We start from the raw sequence: 22284 nt of genomic DNA on the forward strand, positions 1-22284 counted from the left end.
GCTGACGGTAGCTTCATGTGTGGCCTCCCACACAAACAGTGATGCCAGTCTTCTCATTTAACTATCACATTGAACATTTCTTTTAAGACAGCCCTTAATGTATCTGCATTCAGCTTCACAGCAAACTGAGTATTGTCTCTTATGGAAAAGCTGCTGTATCGTCCCACCAATGGCCAGATGGTTTTAAATAATTAATAACACAAACTGGAGTCAAATTGATCGTACATATATCTTTCTCTATTGAAGTCTCGTATGTGGTTCGATGTCTGTTGCAGCACATACCTGCCAGCACCTCTGTCCTCTGGAAGAGGTTTTCAGTGCGGACCTCAATGGCCTCCTGGGGCGATCCGGGAGCACTAGTCGTACTTGTCATCTGATTCCTCTGCATGTCCTCTGTAACTGGCACTGGTGCCTGAATGAGAAGATGAAAAACAGGAGGGTTAGAGAAGAGACTAGGCTGCGTTATTGAAAGCTGGCTTTCACTTTCTGTTCTCTTGATATTCCTTATCTGTGTGTTAAGAGGACTTTGTTTAATTTAGATGTTATGGCATAATCCCTCAACTCCTGGTATGATCACAACTGTTAATATTCAATAAATAGTTTGACATTTTAGGAATTATACTCTGTTCATTTTTTTGCTGAGAGTTGTATAGGAGATTGATAACCACTCTTATGTCTAGGTAACCAAATCTGCCTACCTAACAGCACCTCTAAAACACACTTAAATTATATATAATTTGTTTAATCTGTACAAAAACTGATGTTTAAAAATGACAGTGATTCTGATGCTGGGTTCTTGTCGTCACCATGAGGTTATGAGGCAACCAGCAGAGACTCGAGGAAGTCTCTGTGCTGGGGCCAAGAAATAATCCCAGAACAGATAAGACAAAAACAACCAAGATATAAGGTGTTAATTAATGAGCTTGTGTTGGTCGGTGGATTTTGACAGAGCCAGGCCTACTGTTCCTCCATTTCCAGTCTTTATGCTAAGCTAAGATAAACAACCGCTGCCTCTAGCTCCATACTGAACATACAAACATGACAAGTTTCAATCTTCTAATCTTGGCAAGAAAGCAAATACATGTATTACAAAAAAATGTTTTACAATTCCTTTAAAGAAAATGAAGTGGCGGTTTAAACGGTCCACTTAGTATGGAGGTCTAGTCAAAGCCGGAGAATGGGGACCAAAATTGAACTTGGCCAGTGAAACCTATGGGGGCTGGCCAGATACAAAATCCAGAATGCCCAAAAGACTGGTACAGTGCTCCAAAAAGTAGGCAATGACATCAGAGCCAGTGACCTGAGGGTTTTTTTTAGGAGTCTAGGAAAAGAAGTATCTGGAATGGATCTGGGCCCATGTATCCTGTGCTTTTTTCAATAACACTAGAGAAGGATGCAAAGGAGCAAAATGGACCTGGTCCAGTGCATTTGGCTAAGGGAGTAGTGACAGAGGCAAGAGTGGGGGAAATGGAACTGAGCCAGGTAGGCTTGGCTTAGTGGGTTGAGACCTTGACAACTAATCCTGAACAGATGTAGTATCCAGTGCAGTACAGTAAGAGTGCATCCCACTGAAGTGAGATCTAGGATGGTTCCAGAATATGTGATTATGTCCGAGAGAGGTGTAATCCTCCATAATTTGCAATGGAGCGAAAACATTGAGAATTGACGTGAGCACTTGATCTTTATCCTGAACGCACCCTCACGGCTCCTGGTATTACAGGGGATTTGATGCCACACTAGGTCAGCTAAAGGGAAACTGAGGTACTGTGTCCCTTTCTGTCGAGTCAGGAGAGTTAAAATGAGGACTTTAAATGAAAATCTATCACTTCAATTTCAAACAGTCAAAACTTTCTGGTATCACATCTACATCATTGTAGTTTAGGCCCCAATCAGACAGAGTGTGCTTTAGCAGCCTGGGGTGGCTTTTTGTAATTGTTTTCAATGAGAGAGAAGCATTTTGCTTACTGCTTTTGTGTTGCTGAGCGCATCACATTTTCCGCTCTCTGTGCCTCACATCTTTGCAGGAGCACCCTGAACACATCAAGCTGAAAAACCCTCAACTCAGAGCAGCAAAAGAACCCAACATCATTGGTGTTTTTTGCCATTGTTCAATCCGATCAATGGAGAGACGGGCCTTCTGTGATGGCGATAACAAGGTGTAGTGTAAAGTGTTAAGCTGATGTAAGATCACTTTCATGGTCAACCAACTCGACAAGCTCATATGTGAACAATCTGTAGCCTCCACAATTATCTAACGTGTCACCAACTGTAATCAGGTCTGATGATTGACAGCAGATTGTCAAACTGTCTCCAACTCATCCTAAAATAAGACTTGAACCAGCTGGTGCTCCATGTGGTTTCTCCTCTTTTTGAGGGTCTCAAGTACCCACATGGATCTCTGTTTCCCTGTGTCCAGTCCCCAAGTGCCCCTGCCTGTTAATTTTTCATGCAGACTTTAAGGCACAGAGCTGTGAGTTTACTTCACAGCAAAATAGAGTGCTCCAGGAATGAGTCCTAAAACCCAGAAATGAGTTCGCATTTGAGCACTCCCAGTTCCTTTGTTTTAAAGTCAGTGGGTATTTTGACTGTGATTTTTGGTTAGATGCCTGAAAAAGGTGTGTGGTTAACACAAACTTAAGAGACTTTCAAGTTTTGTTCTACAACATAAAATCCATTAGTAAACACCCCACTCGTGCGGTGGCGATGTTAAGTTATGTGACTGTGGTGTAGTTCGTTTATAGCCTAACATTAGCGTTATACTTCTGGCAGTTGCATTAAGGCTTTAAAAATCATTAAAATGGTGTTCATCTGTGAAGATTATCTTGCTGAGTGTGTGTAAGTATCATATATGTTTGCCACAGAGCTTAGTTTCTGAAATAATCCAAAATCCAGTGGAAAAATTCCATAGGCTTTTTGACGAGGGAACCAGGGCGACATTGACTTGCGCTGGCCAAAACACGTCATCCCTGAAGCACTCTATAGCGGTTAAACTAAAGACAGTTGATTTGGTGGTTGACTATCAACAGTGAAAAAAGACACAGCAAGATGGAAAAAGCGCTCTGTCTGATCTGGGCAGGCTTCGACAAAAAAAACAAACAAAAAAAAACCCAATGCATTGTGCCTTCTATTTTGCAACACTGTCCCCATTATGTCCAGTGCATTTCTTGGTCACAGTTGTTCGAAAATATAAACGCATCTAAGGGAACATTATCAAAAATGTTTGATATATGGGTTGTGTGAAAAAAAATTATATCGGTCATTATGTCAGTAGCAGATTATTTAAGATCAATAGTATCATCCTCCAAAATCCAGCATCAGTCGGGCTTCGCTTCTTACCTCTGTTCTGAATGGTTTCCTGGGTGTGCTGTCTCTGGCCTTTTCTCTGACCGTGGCTGTCTCCACCCTGGGGGTGAAATCTTTGGTGGAGTCCTGGGTGGGTTCTGCTGCATTGGGCTCGATATAAACCATACTGACAGTCACTGTTTCCTCCACCACCTCTTCACCTCCACCTGTGAGAAAGAGGGTGACAGGTAAATAATGTTTCTCCATTGATGGGCAGAGTGTGAAATGTCTTATGTGTGCTCAGTTAAGTATTACGGTATGTGTAGGGACAATGCCTCACTGAATGTAAAAATGCAGTTAAAATGTAAAATGTTGGCAAAATATGGGCATGCATGTTATCAATATTTTATGCCCACAGTCATATAGTTTGTCTCACTTAACTTCACGCTCTGTGGATTTAATTTTAATGCATTATTTACAGTCTGAATCTCCTACAGAATACAGAGTGTCAGAGCCGAGTAATAGGGTTTATATACAGTATTGGAAGGGCTATTGATCACAGGCCTGTCTCCCTTTACCTAGCCCGACCTTCTCTCACTGCAGTTATACAACTCTCTCACAAAAGAAGAGTTACTTCTGACCAGTGAATGAGGGGTTGTAAAGGTGCTTAAAGCAAGTAGAGTGAGGAACTAATAAAAAAAGACATGTAAAATTTGCACTCTTGCCCACGGCAGTCTGGCTGACAAGGCAATCTCAATTCAAATCAAGTGAGAGAAAGAAAGAGGTGGTGAAGAAAAAGACTAGACAAAGGGAAGAAGAGAAAGGAGGGAGATAAAGAGAGAGGAGGGAGCAGGCGGAACTTTAGTCTGCTGGTGAGAGACAGAGAATCTTGGTGGTCACAAAACTTACCTGCAGCAGACTTGAAAATTAATGTCATCATGCCTTTGGGTAATTGCCTGCTGAGCTTGCAAGTGTGTGCGTGTCTTCACCCAAGCCTGTGAGTGAGAGTGTGTAAATGTGTCTTACCTGAGCCAGACCCTGAGTTAAAGTCATCATCATCTTCAGGGTAGTATCCTCCTGAGCCTGTGTCATCCAGGTACAAGTCATCCGCCTGAGAGGAAGTCTTGGCTGCGTCTGCTATCTGCAAAACAACAAGATAACAAGATTTTGAGGGCTCGTGTCGGTTTTATTACACATCTATTTATAGTAGTGCATGTGAAAGATTTAATTCTGCACCACATTACATCAACAAAGATAAGACCTTGGTTATTTCCACGTTGACTTTTTCAGTATTCCACCACCGACGGCTAAATATGAATCAGAAAGTCTAGTGGATAAGTTTTTATTTTGGCTTTTAAATCATTTATCACAACCTCTCTGCTTTGAGACCAGCACTTCACTCGGTGATTATTCCTTTAATTGGCAAACATAAAATCCTCTTGGGTAGCATTACTAAGCTCATATCATTAGTACATTTCAAATAGCATGAATCTTTGCTAAATTTGCCATTCTGAAACTGAGACCAAATAACAATCTGTCTCCTGGTGTTTGCTACAGAGTAAGAATTAGTGCACAGAGCAGACACCAATTTTCAGCTGAGTGTATGCTTAAGAGATGGCTAGTATCAACAGATCAGTCTGTGTTTTACATCTGAGCTACAGGAGCTTCCTCCAAACAAGACAAAGTGTTGACAGCTTTGATAGCGGCTCTGTAAGACTGGACGCAGGGTTTCCACACCTTCTGAAAACATCAAATTCAAGATCTTTTCAAGGGCTATCCAGGCCCGATTACCTCAAATTCAAGGACCCAACACGGCATAGTTTGAGACAGGGCTCAAGGTTAATTGCTGTTATAACACTGAGAATTTTTATAATGAGAAGTAGTGGTTTTTACAGAAGCTCACAGACAATTAAAAAGAGAGAAGTTTGAATGTGTGAACACTTCTTAATTAGGCTGTGAAGTTGGTGGCAGGTGGCTGATGAAACAATAATGCAACTGCAGGTGACACACGCATCTACAGATATAGAAAGATATTAGTAGTCCTTTCAGAAATTCATTGTGTACCCTACAGCAAATGTCTGATAAATAAACAGACAACTATAATACCACCGACAACAACACCACCAAAAACCCAAACAACAAAAGGCACCTCTTCAATATTATAGACTTTATACCCACTACATATCATGCAGACAGCAGAACATAGCCTATGTCTACTTATCCATTTTCAAAAACTTTAAAGGCCTTGGTTTTTTCCCCCTCAAATTCACAACTGTTCAAGGATTTCAAGAACCCGTGGGATGACTGGCAGTGCTTTGAGCAAAATGCTAACTTTGTATGCTCACAATAACAATGGTACAATGCTTAGCAGGTATAACGTTAACCATGTCCACAGTGCTAGTTTAGCATATTAGCATGATGATGCTTGCTAATTACCAGTAAACCAAGGTACAGGTGAAGCTGATAGGAATTAGTTATTTGGTCAAAATGCATAACAGGAAATGCGATGCTACCAAGCAAACCAATCACAGTAGTTGCAGTCTGCATTGCCACAATGTGTTGTGACATTTCTGGAGAGGTGCATGTCAGACTACGGCATAGGTTACACATCTCCAACATACCTACAGTATACCTACACTGTAGATGCAACACAGGAGTATAAATGAGTATCAAGTGTGATCTTTGACTTGCTTGTGGCGCTGGAGGAATAGTCAGGGGTTCACCAAAGTCATTAGGATTTATCCTCTGGGAACCATGAAAGACTGTATGAACTTTCCTGGCAATGCACCCAATAGGTGTTGAGATTTTTCAGTCTGGACCAAAGCTGTGAGAAGGCCAAAAGAAAAACATTACCACCCCCCGAGTCGCATTGCTAGAGTGACTAAAACCACGTCACCACTTCATGACTTAAATGAAGCACAGGTGACTGTCCAATCACAATGTGTAGCCCCTCCCACAGCATCATCGTCTTGACAACAAGCCTGAGCGGTGGGAATGTTTGTGTTCCGGCTTAATGGAGTGATTGGCTGAAAAGACCACAGTTTAACAGAGCCTGTTTGTTTAAAAAGCACCTCCTCACACGGTGTGCGAGCTGAGATTTTAACGAGAAATAAGATAAGAAAATGGAGTTTTCACTTTAAGTGGCTTCCAGGGCGTGATGTATGTTTGACAACTTAATATTACAGCTGTCATACAGCGTGTGTGTTTGGTAAACGTTACTATTTATATGTTGTGTTGAGTGTGTGTGACTGGAATAGCTATAAACGCATCCATGGCAACATCTATTCAACTCCTTTTCACCAATCTGTGGTCAGCTGTGCTTCCCCCTCTATACTGATAGTCCCGCTTTAGAGAAAAAGAGTACAAAGGAGAGACCCCACAATATATCATCCCTGTGTGTGTGTATGTGTGTCTGACTGTGTGTCTGTGTGTGTTGCACCCATTAAGCCGGTTGCTACTGTTCCAGGTCTGCTGCACTGATAAACCCTGGGCTGAATGAAGTGGGATTGGAGGAAATAATCAATTGGTTTGACAGGAAGTAAGTATTTTTTTTTTTTCTTTCTTAACAGCAAAGAATAGGCATGCTGTGAAAAAGTTACGGGTGAAAAGAGAACTTGACAAATATTTTGTGTTGGGCATTCTTTGTTTGGACAGGGAAGTGCGGCTGCAACTGTCTAGTTCATTTTCAAGTCTGTGAATGATGTAAAATGTCTGTGGGTTTCGGCATTCCCATTTCCTGTGACTGCAATTTAAAATTCCAATCACAGTTTCCCAAAAGAGCATCTTTAGATTGCTTGTTTTGTCTGACGGGCAGTCCAACACCCACATATATTCAGTTTATGGATATATAAAACCCATAAAAGCAGCAAAACCTCACATTTGAGAAGCTGGAACAAGCAAGTTTTTGGGCAATTTTGCTTGATAAATGACTTCAATAATGGATTGATTATACGAGTTGTTGCAGATTAGATTTCTGTTCAATCACTTGATGAAGCAACAAATCATTTTAGCACTAAAAGCCAGTGAGCAGAAAGAAATTCCGTCTTTCAGTTAACATCCCTGCTGCATCTCAGCATTTCCAATTACACTTTGTATTCTACTGTGAGTGTGTTCAGCAATGCTTTTAAGTCATTGTATGTGCATATGTGTGTTTGTGCGGAGTAATGAAAGAGAGGTCTGGCACTCTCCATAACAAAGAGGCAGGGAGTACACACAACTAACAACAGTGTGAAAGAGCAAAAAGAAAGACAGAGGCGAGATGAAACAGGACAATATCTCCATCTCTCCTCTCTCCTTTGGCTCTGACTTCTGGAAGAAAGGCCTTTCACCACTGAGCCGCCTGATCAAAGAGAGAATTTGTTCAAAGCAACTTTATCTTAACCTTTCTTGCCTTCTTCTCCTCTAAACACAACCTCCCTCCCCTTTACTGCAACAGCCTGGCAAACCAATTCACCAGTCCACGCGCTCCACAGGACTTTTTGCATTGCTGATATGAGCACAATGGACCAAAAGGAGGCAGGCCACAGATCAAATGGTCACAAAGGGCACTAATGAGATAGAGGCCACACACACACACACACGCACACGCACATGCATGAGTGGACATGTTTTACAAACGTATGCAAACATTCACTGATTCACTGATTATACATACATTAGAGTGAGCAATTGAGCATATAACATGACACCACATGCATGGAGAGAAGAAATGCATAAAGAGCTTAAGCATTAACAATGGAGCTGTGACGCCCCTCCGGCCTTTAAACACGGATTTCAAAGATATTATAATTTAAATTAAAACACTGTCACCTGACTTGTTAAATGAATAAATGGATGATATGCATAGTGCCGCACAAGCAGGTGGCTAATTATGGCTTTATATTACTTCCTTTATAGTATATAAGGGCTATATTTAACGATTAATTTCATTTTCAATTAATATCAGTTATTTTTCTGATTGCTCAGCCAATCATGTAGTGTATAAATTGTAGACAATGGCACTGTCGTAAAGGGATAGTTTGTATTTTTTTTTTTAAAGTGGGGTTGTATAAGGTACTTACCTATATTAAGTCTATTATATACAGTAGACATTAGTCGGTTCACTCCCAGTTTGGAGAAGCAGGCTGGATTACCACCATAAGTAATGTACCTCTGTGGACGGAGACAGCAGCAAAACCTGCCACCTAATAAGTCTCACCTAAAAAAATCAACATCAGTTTAAATGTACGTTGTATTTAGAATATTTTCAGAGCTCTACCTTGCTGTCAGACAGCGATTTCTGTTATATTTGGCTCTTCTCTTTTACTCCGGTACAGGTAGCTGAGGACCCAGACCCAGGGTGAATCTGAGTAAGATGGAGCCAGCTACCCTGGGGAAAAGACGCTTTGTTCAGTCAGGCTCCTAGATTACGTTATCTTCTGCCTTCTGCTTAGAGATGGGGACTTTCATTTGATATCTAGTGTCAGCAAAACCACCATAAGTGTAGTTTGTCTGCAGTAGCTCAAATGGCTTACTTAGCTTGTTTCCTATGTTACGTGAATGTTACTGTTACTCTACATGTCCTTTCAAACTCTCAAACACTCAAACTCTATTGAATAAAGGAGTGAATTGTTGGGTTTCTATTGAACAGCTAAATCTGATTTGCTTGATGTAAGTTGAGCCCTACTAATATTACTGCTTCTGTCAATGGAGTCTAGTGGCTGTGATGAGAGCATAGATGGGGAACTGAAGTCCTTAATGGCTTTCCTGTCGGAGAGGACTGTGACAGAAAGGTAAAGTGGTGAAAATTTTCTCAATATAGCATGCACTTAAACCACTATTGATTTTTTTTTTAAGGGGACTTTTTTAGGAGGCTGCCCCCATCCACAGCGGCATATTGCTTTGCTTCTGTGTCAGTACTCAATACTGTCTGCTTCTCCCAACTAGGGGCCTGCCGACTGATGTCTACTTTAAAATATCTTGTTTTGTGCAAAACCCAAAGATATCCAGTTACTATCATAGATTACAAACAAAGCCACAAAACATTCTGTCGTAAAAGAAACAAAATCCACCCACCAGCACCTCTAAAGTTTAAACCTTAGAAGAAATGACAAGTTTGGCCTTTCAGTTAGTGAGCTTTAGAGGTGCTAGTGGGTGGATTTTGTTAGCCCTGGAGAGAGCTAAGCTAACCGGCCTGATTCTGTTTACCACAGAGACATGAGAGTGGTATCAATGTTATTATCTAATTTTCAGCAAGAATGGGAATACAAGTGTTTCCCCCAATGTTGGACTTTTCCCTTTAACAATGACAATGAGGGCAATCCCCACTGAGCATAATGCTACCTTTCAGATGAGCACTGAGGTACACAGGTGTTCAGAGGCCGTGTTTATTTCAGACTTGAAGTCCGCCGACTCCTCTGTGATCGTCACGTTACCACACTTTAAACAAAGCGTTTGGATTAGAGAGGTTCAACTGTACGAGCTATGCTGCAACACCAAATCAGCGCAGATCTGACAGGAGGAAATGGTCTGTTTGACCTTGATAAACTTCACTAACTTTATCTCACTCACACGGACACACAGAATCTAGCAAGCACATGTGTACACAGTATAAAACTCGATAATGTGGACTTTCTATCACTTACAAACAGGCGTGTGCTCAGACACAGCAGACCCCGATAAACTTTTCCCTCTTTATCAGTCTGGTGACATTTACAGGTAGTCTCTGCTTTCAGCTCTTATCACAGACTCTGAGCTGAACCAGACATCAATCCACCAACAAGTAAAGCAGAGCGGATGCCGGAAACCAGTTGGCTGACAGATGCAGCCTTGCAGAAGTCCCAAGTTTACTTCACTACGGCTGCTGTAGTCTAAGTAGCAATTATTTGAAAAAATCCTGCAGCGTTACTTGTGGAACAGATTCGGGGCAGGAATCTTATAAAATAGATCCAGTTGGATATATCTAATTTAGCAATTGTTTTTTTTTTGCTATGAGTGTTAGATTTACCAGGATGGAGAACAATTTCTGAATCCCATCTATTAAACAGAAAAAGTCTATCGACTCTGCCCTCTTAAGAAACCATAACAGCTGCTCTTTCCCTCACTTTCTCCGTCCTCAGTCACTAAACCTAAAAGCTAATGTGATATTAAAGTTTTGTGAACCAGCGAAAATAAAAACTTTAAGACCTGCAGTAACTTAATATTGAATCTTAAGTAGTAAAGCATTTTTTTATAGCAGCCAACAACAATGTAATATAAGTACTGTAGTGAAGGGGGGCTTTCTGAAGACTCAGAGTTGCTGTATTGATAGTAAGCTTAACCATTGTTATAGATGATGAAGAAGGTGTGCTGCTACGTCTGCAAGTACAGTTTGTTATAATCAAATTATCATATGCTCTAATTTTTGGGAAAAATACGTGGGTCTCCTCCCTCCACAGAGAAATCAATAACAGTTTACTTATTTTCACTGGTTGGCCTCCATCTTAAATCATCTGAACCCCACACTGCAGACAGACTTACAAATACAATCGTGGGGAATTATACGCATCCTAAATGAGGCTTAAATTTCCACCAGTCCTGCTTTGACAATTGTCATTCAAGCCATACACATTGCAGTAAGCTGGGGAAAAAACCACAGAAGGCCATGCTTCAGAGAGAAGAGGCCTTGGAACTACAGCAGAGGTGGGGGGAGACAAACATAAATGCCTCTTAGTAACAGTTTGTGTGCAGAATGTGTAGTGTTCACACCAAAAGGCACACATTGGTCACACTATCACCAACACATATAGAAAACTGCCTTATGTGTACACAAACACTAATGTGTGCTCTCCATCACTCACATGCAGGTTTACTAGCTAAGAGAAGCACGTGGTTAGATTTAGAATAAAACATGGTTTGGCTTAAAATAAATAAGCTTGTTACTAACATAATGTAACATCACATGACACACGTCACACATGTCACATACGTTGTGACTTGTGTATTATGCTACACATACTAGCACACTCCATTAAAACTATTAAAATAGCGCGACTGACTTTTGGTTTCACTCAGGACATGAACAGCGGTCTCCCAGGTGAAAGTCCACAGTTTGTTTGATCCATCCATCAACGCTCCTGACAACCCTTTCCTGACTTTCTCGCTCTTTATACTATGACAGTTGCTCAGAGAATCAAAAATGCCACCGCCAGTGAAGGGTGCCTCGGTGCATTGGTATCTGGCAAATTGCCTATAACCAAGCATCGGAATTTGTCGAGCTGGTTCAGAACCAATTTATTTTGGGTCAAAATGATCCAAATGGTTCAAAATAAGGGGTGCAAACCTTAACTGTAATTGTTCTGTGTTGTTGGAAAAGTGGTAACGGAGACTTATTTACCCTTCTTGGTATCATTAGCAATATCTGAAAATCAGTCTTCTCCAGGTACCTACCATAACAACTTCAAGCAGACACCATCCATGTTCCTGATTTCTTGGGCCACATTCAAGTTTGCCCAAGCTAGTCACCAGAATAAATGTTGGCACTGTATGTTTCTGCAAGCCATGGATATGTCACATTTATACATTATTATGTAATGTTTCAACAATGCTGTGGTTAACGTGTGGTTATGTTCAGGTACAAAATCAATCAGTTGTGGTAAGAAAAAGGTCAAGTTTTGGCTTAAAATATCAAGTTTTGTTATGTTATGGCAGCTGGAAATACTGCAGTGTCTTACTAAAAAACTTACTTACTTGTTTGTTGGTCTTGAATGGTGGTCTGCAGCTTGTTAGGTGACTGGCTTATCAAGCCATCCACCATCCTCTCCACCTTTCCCTGACAAAGTCAGCTCTATGTCACTTTAGAAATGTTGATATAATGCATAAAAAATACGACAGGTATGACATGTATAAATGTAACATATCTGTAGTTTGCTGATACAATTCCAACATTTTTTTCTGGCAGCTGGGCTGTGTTTGCCACAATGCAACACACGTCATCCAGCAAGGCACAATGTCGGCCAAACAAACAGGTAGATCACTTTGTAATGAGAACATTGTATTTCTACTGCTTACCCAGCAATTAGCACAACACAACATAAAATGATTATAATTTCAGAGTTGTAAAATGCCATGTTATAGAATTATGGTGAGTGATGATCAATCAAACTCAAGGATCCACTTATCAGATTGGACCTCCAGGATTGTATTTCATTGTGTCACCAGTAACTGAAACAACACCCCCCAACCCCAACGCTGCTCCTTAAACTTATTTTTAATGCATTGCTTTTTTCGGCCCACATATACAGTCACATCAATAACCTTAAAGTAACAGAATGCAACTTTAGAAAGAAGAGATTTACACAATCTTCCTTTTACAAATGACAAGTAATTCATAAGAAACGTAATTATATTACTAAGTTAAATCATATTTGAAAGACCAAACTTTAGAGTTTCTGACTCTTAGACTTTATTTAAATTTTTTTTATTCTAGTTAAAGTTGGCTTTGGCATGGCCTTGTTGGAGCTATCTGACTCTTTTCATCATTAGAGTGAATAACTGGTAAATCCCTCCAATGCACAGTCACACTCAAGGACACACACACACACACACCCTCATTTGGACACCTTAACAAGCAGATCCTACATAGTCTGACTAAGCTTAGAGACGGTGAAAGGGACAGACGCAGAGAGAGCAAGTGAAAGCGAGCAAGAAGGAGGGCGAGCTGCCATAATGAGCTAGTAGCTAGCAATGTATGCCCTCCATTAGCTGTGCGAAGAGCTGCTGTTACTGGCATGTCTGCCTGCTAATGAACTAATAAGCCAGCGGGAGGGCAGCTTCCACACTGTCTGTCTGTCCGTCCGTGTCTCCCTGTCACTCTCTCCGTTTGACCTGTGGACCCGACAAAGACATGAAGAGCTACACAACCGAGATTGGACAAAACACAGATGACAGGGAAGAGGCAGAGAAGGACGTACCGATGAGAGGAGAGTGTGAGATAAAAGAGAGAGTGGGGGTGGACAAAAAGTGGGAGTAGATGAGAAAAGGGAGAGGGGAGGAGGATGGAAATATCCCACTGCTGCAGACAATCCTGTAGCCTGGAGGTTGCTCTGCTAAAAGCCTGTCAAAATCACCATGTCCATGCCTAGCGGGGCTTGAAAGGTACTGGGTCTGCATGTGCTTACAGTATATGTCAGGGTAATATTTGCATCTCCCTCTCCATTATATAAGAGATGGATGGAGGTGATGAGGGGGTACATATGGAGTAAAATGGAGTCATCTGAAGTCACCCAGGGCTCCTGACTTCCTACTGTTGACACTCCGCTCTCACTTCTAACACAACAAATATTAGCTCAACTCCAAGTCAGGCAAGGGGAAATAGTGTTCCTCTAAGGAATGCAGACACACACACACACACACACACACACACACTTGAACATCTGTGTGTCCATGAAAGCACCCACGGGACGCACGTATGTGCCAACACAGACACACACACACACACACCCTTATCCAGCTCTCACATCTCAGAGGCGTGAGACGAATACACAGACACACATCATAACACCGACTTCAGAGAGAAGAAAAAGGAGAGAATAAGTGCACGGGGGCTGGCAGACAGACACACAGCGTCTCAGATCCTCCTTCGTCTCTGGCTCTTAACTATTTCCTTAAGTCTATCTCAAAACTGCAATGAGCTTAGGATGAACCACAACTGGAAAAAAAACAACAGCCTTCTCAGTTTTCTAGTTGCTTACTGTATATAAGGCATTGCTCTTCACAACCAGCCCAGCTCATTCTCTATAATTAACAGGAATATCTATAACAAACCACTTGCCAACACACCTCCTCTTCTCTTATATTTAATCAACCCAATTTCACTCCACTAACAGATGAGATTAATCGAGATGACAGTAATTCAACAACAATTTTCATTATTGATTTATCATTTGACTCATGTATTGAGCAAAAATGCCAAATATTCTCTGGTTCCAGTTTATTAATTGCTTAAGCAATAGGTCAGCGTTTTGGGAGATATGGTAATTCACCTTCCTGTCAAGAGTTAGATGAGAAGATCGATACCACCCACATATCTGTGTGCTAGGCAGTGTTGGAATGAAGTGTTTGGGAGTAGCTAGTTACATGTGACAGAGCTACATCATTAAATTACAAAATACATTTAATTGGAATCTGTTACAGTTACTGAGAAAAATATATAATCAAATTAAGTAAAAAATCAAAATGTTGGTGATCACAAAGCGGTTTCATCCAAATATATTCTTTTTAAAGAAAACATTAAACATGGGGTGTCGGTGGCTTAGTGGATAGAGCAGGTGTCCCATGTACAAGGCTGTTGCCGCAGCGGCCCAGGTTCGATTCCAGCCTGTGGCCCTTTGCTGCATGTCACTCCCTTTCTCTCTCCCCCTTTCACACTTAGCTTTCCTATCAATTAAAGGCTAAAATGCCCCAAAAAAACATTAAACATTCAACGTAGAATATAACATTATAGAATGTGATCACACACAATGCAGCTGTAATATTGATCCAAAAACAACAGATTTTACAGTAAAACACTGACAGGGAACATTTTACTGTACAGCAAGTACTTTTACTTTTGATAAGGTTTTGACTTGTAGTGGAGTATTTTCAGTGTGGTATTAAGGCTCTGGATACCTATTCCACCATTGACGCTATGAAGCTACAGCCAGGCGATTGTTATCTTAGCTTAGCATGAGGACTGAAAGCAGAGGGAAACGGCTAGCTTATCTTAGCAGCACATCTAAAGCTCATTTAGGCTATAAATATATCTCATATTTTCTTTGTGTAACCCTTACAGAAAGTGTAAAGACAACAAATTACATTTTTACAGGTGGTTATGTGCCAAGTGTCTCTAGGCTGTTTTGCTTAATTTCATATTACGGTAAAATAAACATCTTTGGGGCCTGGACTGTATATCAGACAAAACAAGCTATTTAAAGATGTTACTTTGACTAAATTATTAATTGATAATTAAACACAAAAACTATAGTTAGGTACAGCCCTAGGACCTCATTTACTACAGGCACCCTAAAGGCTCTTTGCCTCTGGATTTGTTAAGGTACTGTAACAATATCAAAATTCTTAGTATGCAATGCATGCTGTGAAAGCCTTACCCTGTGGAGTGTATTGTCTACTTTGAAATAAATCAGTTCTAATTATCACAACCAGGCAAACAAATATCTGCATCTGTGAGAGAACTCAATAATATGTGAAGGGGAGGGCGTGCGTGTGTGTGTGCGCGCGTGTGTGTGTGTGTGTGTGTGTGTGTGTGTGTGTGAGAGAGAGAGAGAGAGCCTGTTAATCCCTAATTAACAAAGTAAAGGTGGCAGATTGGCCTGCTGTCTTTCACTTTATCTGTTCCACTTGGCCTGCCTGCAGATCTATACACAAGGTCAATACAGCAACACAGTCTAGCAGGCAGCTCTGCCCTGTTTCACTCGGCTGTCCACAAACCAAACTCCCTCTTCAAGCCCAAATACCTTCTTCCTCCCACTGCCTCCTTCGTGACCTGGACCTTACAGCTGCGCAACAGAAAGAGCACTAAAAACAGTAGAAAAGAGGAGGGGACATTAAGGATGGCTCCCTACTCCAACTGGTAGGACAAGAGAGAGCATGGAAGCATCACCTCATATGATGTCATGGGGAAGCAGATGTAAACAAAACAGGGACTGACGTGGCGCGACAACTTGCTATAATGTTAATACTTTGCACTGATAAAAACAAAAGCAGAAGGCTAAACAAGTCTGAATGAGAAAGTGGTTAGAGAGACGTGGTCAACACAGATTCAACACTATTTTCCAGTGAGAACTGAAGGTGAGATTTTAACTGTCAGTTTTAATATCTGTCAACAGTAGTATACTCGCAAACATTAGCCTTAAGGGCTAGAAAGTTGGCAACATTGTCAATTGCTCCGTGCTAACATAATCATGACCGTAACCATCCAGATTTGAAATCCTCAGCATCCATCTAGCATTTAAGCGCACCTGCCGCACGTCTACATTGAAAACAATGGATTTGAGTGCACAAAAAAATGCTGCGTGTGCAAGACATGTGCCCTAATAATTGATAATACATTCAGCTATTTAAATCAATTAAATGTCAGAATCCTGGTTGGTGATTGATTAATGTAGCGATGCTGTGTAAGATTTCCCGTGGCTGTCTTCTTCACCATAGCAATACACTGACTGAGGCTCATTAGTATGACATTTAGACAATCATACCGAACCAAACTGACAAAAGACACATTTTCTCTGAAGCAAAGTTGAAATCATTAAAATTGATGGGCATAATGTAACTGTATAGTCTCATTAAATTATCCTGTAGAGTCCTGCGTTTTGTGTACAGGAACAGTAAGTGGACAAAAACCTTTAAATGGGATCTTTAAGTCATTTAAAAAATAACTTCTCTCACTTTGCAACTCCATTGTGTCTCACTGTGTCTATCTGATGTTTGGAGAAATGGACAGTAGGAGAGTGCCTGTACTGGAGAGTTTGGTGGCTATATAGGGTGACAAATTGGCTTCCCCGAATTCACGCAGCATCAGCCATCAACAGAGCAGACAGCTGCTGCCTTCATGGGAGAAGTATGAATAGCAGCTGGAAAGATGATGGTGTTGTTGTTAGAGACGGACAAAAAACAAGACAGGAGGAGCTGGCGACATCCAAACATTAAATCTGTCCCACGACACCTGCTGATAAAACTGGTGGCAAGACAGACAGAAAATAAGGTCTCTGTGAGTCATGAATGTGGGTGGTGAGTATTGTTTGGGGGATGTAAATAAGAGCCGAGCAGGCAGTAACAGCCACCTACAGGAGAGGATGTCCAAACTGTAACTCTGACAGGCCCAAAAGAAGTTAGTGTGTGTGTCTGCCTTTGTGCTCTTTGAACCCACTCTAACTTTTATTGCCCTCCCAGGGATCATAATAAGGAACTAATTGATAGTCTTTAAGCCGCGGGCAGAGGAGAGGGGGAGTTCCTGCAGGAAGTCAACACAAATCAAACTCTCTCTGAGCCCTTAAGGTCTGGAGCTACTCCAGCTGAGTTGTGGTGGGTTACAGTCGCTGTGTGCACGAGTGTGTGTGTATGTGTGTGTGTGGGTGGGTGGGTGGGAGAGAGAGACAGACAGAGAGCAGGAGAGAGGAAGTGCGAACGAGAGCGCGACTGAGATAAAGAGAGAGCCGTAGTCTGGAGTTGACATTTAAAGTTTACACACCTACTCCTCTGGATGTCACCTAACTTAAACACACCAGTTCTGCTTAATAACTCAAGACAGTTCAAATAGTGTTTCAGCCATATGAGACATGACAATATCCTACCTATCTTACATGTAAACCTATTAATAAATTGCAGTTAGTGCTCTTAAGTGACTGCAGTGACGCTATAAAATTCTCATCCCACCTTCTCCCCTGACTCTTTACATTCTCTCCCTTCTCCTAAAGGATTAGATCGCATTGTCGGTGTGTAGGTGAAAGCCCCCCCCCCCCCAACAACCTGAGCACAAGCTGAGCATGTGGGTGCATTCGGCTCAGATTCATATCGTCTCCTATTCCAAAACAAACGGTTGTCTGACATAGAAAGGCATACGCCACATTCCACAGGGTTCAAGCCCCTCCATAAGGGGGTTGGCAGGAGCCGGAGGGGTTTCCAGCTCAAACGTCCAGGGGTGTCTGCACCATACTGTGCTGTGTGCAACCTACAGCCTTCCTAAGGCCACATCCACACTAAAATGTCTGTATTTTAAAACACTGTTTTAATACAAAAGCAGTCTCTTAGCACCGTTTCAGAAATAATCTCTGTCTATACTAACATGCCTGAAAAAAACGTATCACATCACAAATTTCTGGTGTTTACATGGTATGTCACTGTAAGTTCTTGGTCTTGTTTTTTTGCATGACTGGGCCTTTATATAGGTTTATAGTTGGTTATTCTACAGTAAGAAGTTTATCGAACGAACCAGTATATTGCTCAGCACTGTATCACATGACCTTTCACGTACAAGTGGCCAAAAGTAAGACCAGAGATTTCTTTCCTTGGACCGAGGATGAGGTGGGGCTGTTACTGAAAGTAACACAAGTACAGGATTTGATGTCACTGTAAAGCAAATATGTTGACATACAACCCCGGTTCCAAAAAAAACTGATACCCTGTGTAAGCTGTAAATAAATGCAATGATTTGAAATTTTTCAATGTTTTTCAACTGAATACAGTAAAACACAATATATTTAATGTTTAAACCGATAAACTTTATTGCTTTGGGTGAATATACACAATTTGATGCCTGCAACACATTCCAAAAAAGCTGGGACAGGGGCATCTTTACCACTGTGTTACATCACCTTTTCTTAAAGCTGAGCGTTTGGAAACTGAGAACACTAATTGTTTAAGTTTTGAAAGTGAAAGTTCTTTCTAAAGAGTCACAAAAAAGCGGGCGCCCCAAAAATCTGACTGTCTGTGTGGAAGAATGAGCCAAAGCGATTAGTTTCTTCATACAGGAAGCATCTTGATGCTGGCATTGCAAGCAGAAGCTTCTCCAAGTTTTAAATAAATTTCTGTTAGCATGTTGAGGTTTTTTTTTTTTCCCTGTGTCATTATACTTTATTGTGCATACTGCAATTTTTATGGATTGAAAAGGGGGTGTATTAGAGCAGAACCAGGAGCATTATCCATCACCGGTGGAAGCCATGACAACGGCAAAGGAAGGCCTATGCAAGAAGGATAAAATCACAAACGGTATATTGATCTAGCTATAATGTTTTGACTAACGTTATGACTGATGAGACCCAATCTGGAAGCAAACATGGGTGTCTGCATCATCAAGTAAAACCAGGTCAGCAGTGCTTTCAAAGGTCTCTGTTTTAGGGGTTCCAAAATGCCAGAGTAGTGTGGACAGTAGGTGTTAACATAGCAACAGTTAACAGAAACCTGTGAGTATGTATGTAGCTTAAAAGTAAAGGTCACTATTAGACAGTACACAAATGAAAAACGAGTCTTGTGATCATCTATATTTATGTCATTGTCAGCAAATCCCATGACAAGGCTAAAACCAACTGTAAATAGATAGTAACACCAAGTGCCTTTGTAGCCAAAGCCTGATATAGCTTATTGGTCTGCACCACAGAGCTCCATTGTTGACCAGAAACTATTACAAACACATCAATGAACCACACATTACAATAAACATGGGTGCTGTAGTTTATTTTGCGTCAACCCCACATACACCATCCTGCTGCCGTAAATACTCACAAGCACACCAAATGTGTATTTATCCGCAGCTGAACGCCAAATGTGTATTTATCCACGGCTGAAAATAGTCCCCAACAAAAACACTGTTTACTCGTGAAATGTTTGCTGTAAAACTACAGTGCCCAGCTGTTTAAGGAAGGACTTAAAAAAAAATAAAAGTATATATTCTTGACCAGTTTTAATGGGATTGGGGCTGAGAGCCACAGACCAGAAAAGTAAGAAAGGCTTGAGAGAAGTCAGAAAAAGTCAAAGACTCTTAGTAGTAGATCAACTTTTTAACATCTTTGGGCTAAAGAACTTCCTCAGTGTCACTCAGATATGCATCAGAAACAGAGCAACATTGGCTTTGTGTATGAATCCTCTTAGTTCCTGTCAAATGCAAGTCCAATAATAATTTAGCCCTAGTTTGGTCTGCCAACTCCTGAGGGAAAAACATCTGGGTCTCTTGACTTGCGAGATGCTTGAATGTCCTCACCAGCTACTAAGTTACTTGGGCTCCCTTTTGTTTTGCACTGAGCAGGTGGCATACGGTCAGCTTGCATGCTGGAAGCAGTAGTTTTATACGGGGTCGGTGACACCTGTTGTGAATGCAAATGATCCTAATTACTATCAATTATTTCTCATTAACTAGAGGTATAAAATGGAAATTCTGAGCCACACCATTCCTCTTATTCAATCTTACAAATATCATTTAGAGAACTTTTCACATGGGTGAAAGGTGAAAAGATATGAGTGACCCTTCCGTTCCTCTGACACTGCCCTGCACACTATTATAAAAAGGATGAAAGCAGCTTTTTACGGGTGCATTAGCACAACTTTATGTCCCTATAAAGATTAAGTAAGCGGTCTGAGACTGCAGGACAATCAAATGCAGCAGACCTTCATTCCGCTGCTCTGCTGCTGACTGGCTCAGCCTGTCACTGCTGAGCTAATCCACCAACTTACTGACATATGACAGATGAGCTACCGCTCCTCACTGCTCCAACATTTTCAGCCCACAGAGAGAGCATCACAAACTAAAACTGGTGGCTGTTGGGGGGATTTCTGGTTGATAGACAGGGCAGAAGATGAAGGAACTAAAATGATGAACCACGCACATGATTTTTTTTTTTTTTAGCCATGCCTGCATCCACTCTGGGGACAACCACGCTATTTTCACTTCATCACTTTTGTCCAGACTAAAATATCTCGACAACTATTGGATGGATGACCATCACATTTTGTACAGACAGTACTGTTACCAAGAGGATAAATCCCACTGACTTTGGTGATCCCATGACTTCTCTAGCACCAGCATGAGGTTGCCATTTGTGGTTTTTAGTAAAATGTTTTGACAACTATTGCATGGATTATCATGAACTTTGGTACAAACACTATTGCACCCCGCAGGATTAATTCTAATAACTTTGGTGACCCATATAATGCCATCATCAGATCAAAAATGTCCAGTGCTTAAGTTTATGACCAGATTCCTGCTTATTATTAGCAAACGCTAGCATGCTAACCACAGCTTAGACCTGCCAGCCATTAGCACATTATGCTGCATTCGCCTTCAGGTGGTTCCATTTCTCCAGTTGGGAAGCAAGATAGACACTATCAAGTTGATGTGTTGTTTTTTTATTGCTCAGAGCATTTAAACAACACAATAATAGATAAAAGCTTTATATTACAAAGTGGTTTTGTCTCAGACTTGTTACTGCACCAGCACATCCCCTAAAACGACTCAAATATTGCTTTACCTGAGTAATGCTAATAACCAAATTTTCTAACTAATCTAGGTCACTCTTCGTGGACAAAAACTAATGGTTACAACCTAAAACCGTATTACAAAGTATATGTGAGAAAAAACTGACAAAAGCTTAATAGTTACTTTCACCCGCCATGTTTGCGCATAAATGAAATCAACTCAGCAACTCTCTGAGTCTTTGTCCAACTTAAGAGGGCATTCATGTGAATCTTCCTTGTTGGAAACTTATTTTTCCGATTATTCCGACGCTACATGAATGCAGGGTTGTCACTGTGAGGATATTAGCATGCTAATGTTAGCATTTATCTAAAGCACTGCTGTGCATAAGTACAGCCTCACAGATTCACTAGTGAATCTATAGACTCTTTCCCAGCATTGTGAATCACTGTATGCCCTTAGAAAGTACGTTCTATTGCATGGAATTTGCATACATTTGGGACATACTACTTTGTCATAACACTGCGCCTTGACCTTTGACCGTCTTGCATATCACTTAACTTTACCTTGGATATTCGTAAAAAAGCCATAGGTCGAGCTTGCAAGAGATGGAGCTTTGCTGTTGTTACTTTGCAGTGTATGTAGTTTTAACATTAAAGTTCTAACTGCATAAATGGTAGATTCTCACATGCAGTATTTTAAATCACAGCAGTAACATTACATCTGCATTTTTCTGTCATTGTTATTTTTATAATTACATGCTTTTGTTGTTGTTTTTTTTTAATGATTATTTTGTTCACTTTAACAATTAAAAATCCTATCATTAACCAGGATTATTGACCAGTATTCAAATGGTCATTAATCACTTCAATGCGCTTTTGCTGCACAGAGGATTGTGGGTCAGAATAGCCAGAAAAGCACGCTGGCTTGCATATTGCATCCTGCAAACTGCGACCTGATGCAGTAGAACATCCTGGTATTTCTGGCATACTGCATGTGACAAACCATACTAAATCTTTTCCCGGCATACCAAATAGTATGGTAGTGTGGGTACTGGAACACACAGTTAGTTTTGTTTTTTCTTC

The 22284-nt window shown here is 40.9% G+C and overlaps 1 protein-coding gene across 1 annotated transcript in view; it reads right to left on the reverse strand.

Annotated features, from left to right (window-relative positions):
• Positions 1-22284, reverse strand: part of sdc2 (syndecan 2) — a 63916-nt gene that overhangs the window by 9123 nt on the left and 32509 nt on the right. Inside the window, exons 2-4 of the mRNA XM_033637577.2 lie at positions 4309-4423; positions 3337-3509; positions 283-412 (exon numbers count right to left, since the gene is read on the reverse strand). Coding sequence (XP_033493468.1) covers positions 283-412; positions 3337-3509; positions 4309-4423 — 418 coding nt within the window. The remainder of the gene's footprint in view (positions 1-282; positions 413-3336; positions 3510-4308; positions 4424-22284) is intronic.

The sequence above is a fragment of the Epinephelus lanceolatus genome, chromosome 16 (assembly GCF_041903045.1).
Source record: "Epinephelus lanceolatus isolate andai-2023 chromosome 16, ASM4190304v1, whole genome shotgun sequence".
NCBI classification, from domain to species: domain Eukaryota; kingdom Metazoa; phylum Chordata; class Actinopteri; order Perciformes; family Serranidae; genus Epinephelus; species Epinephelus lanceolatus.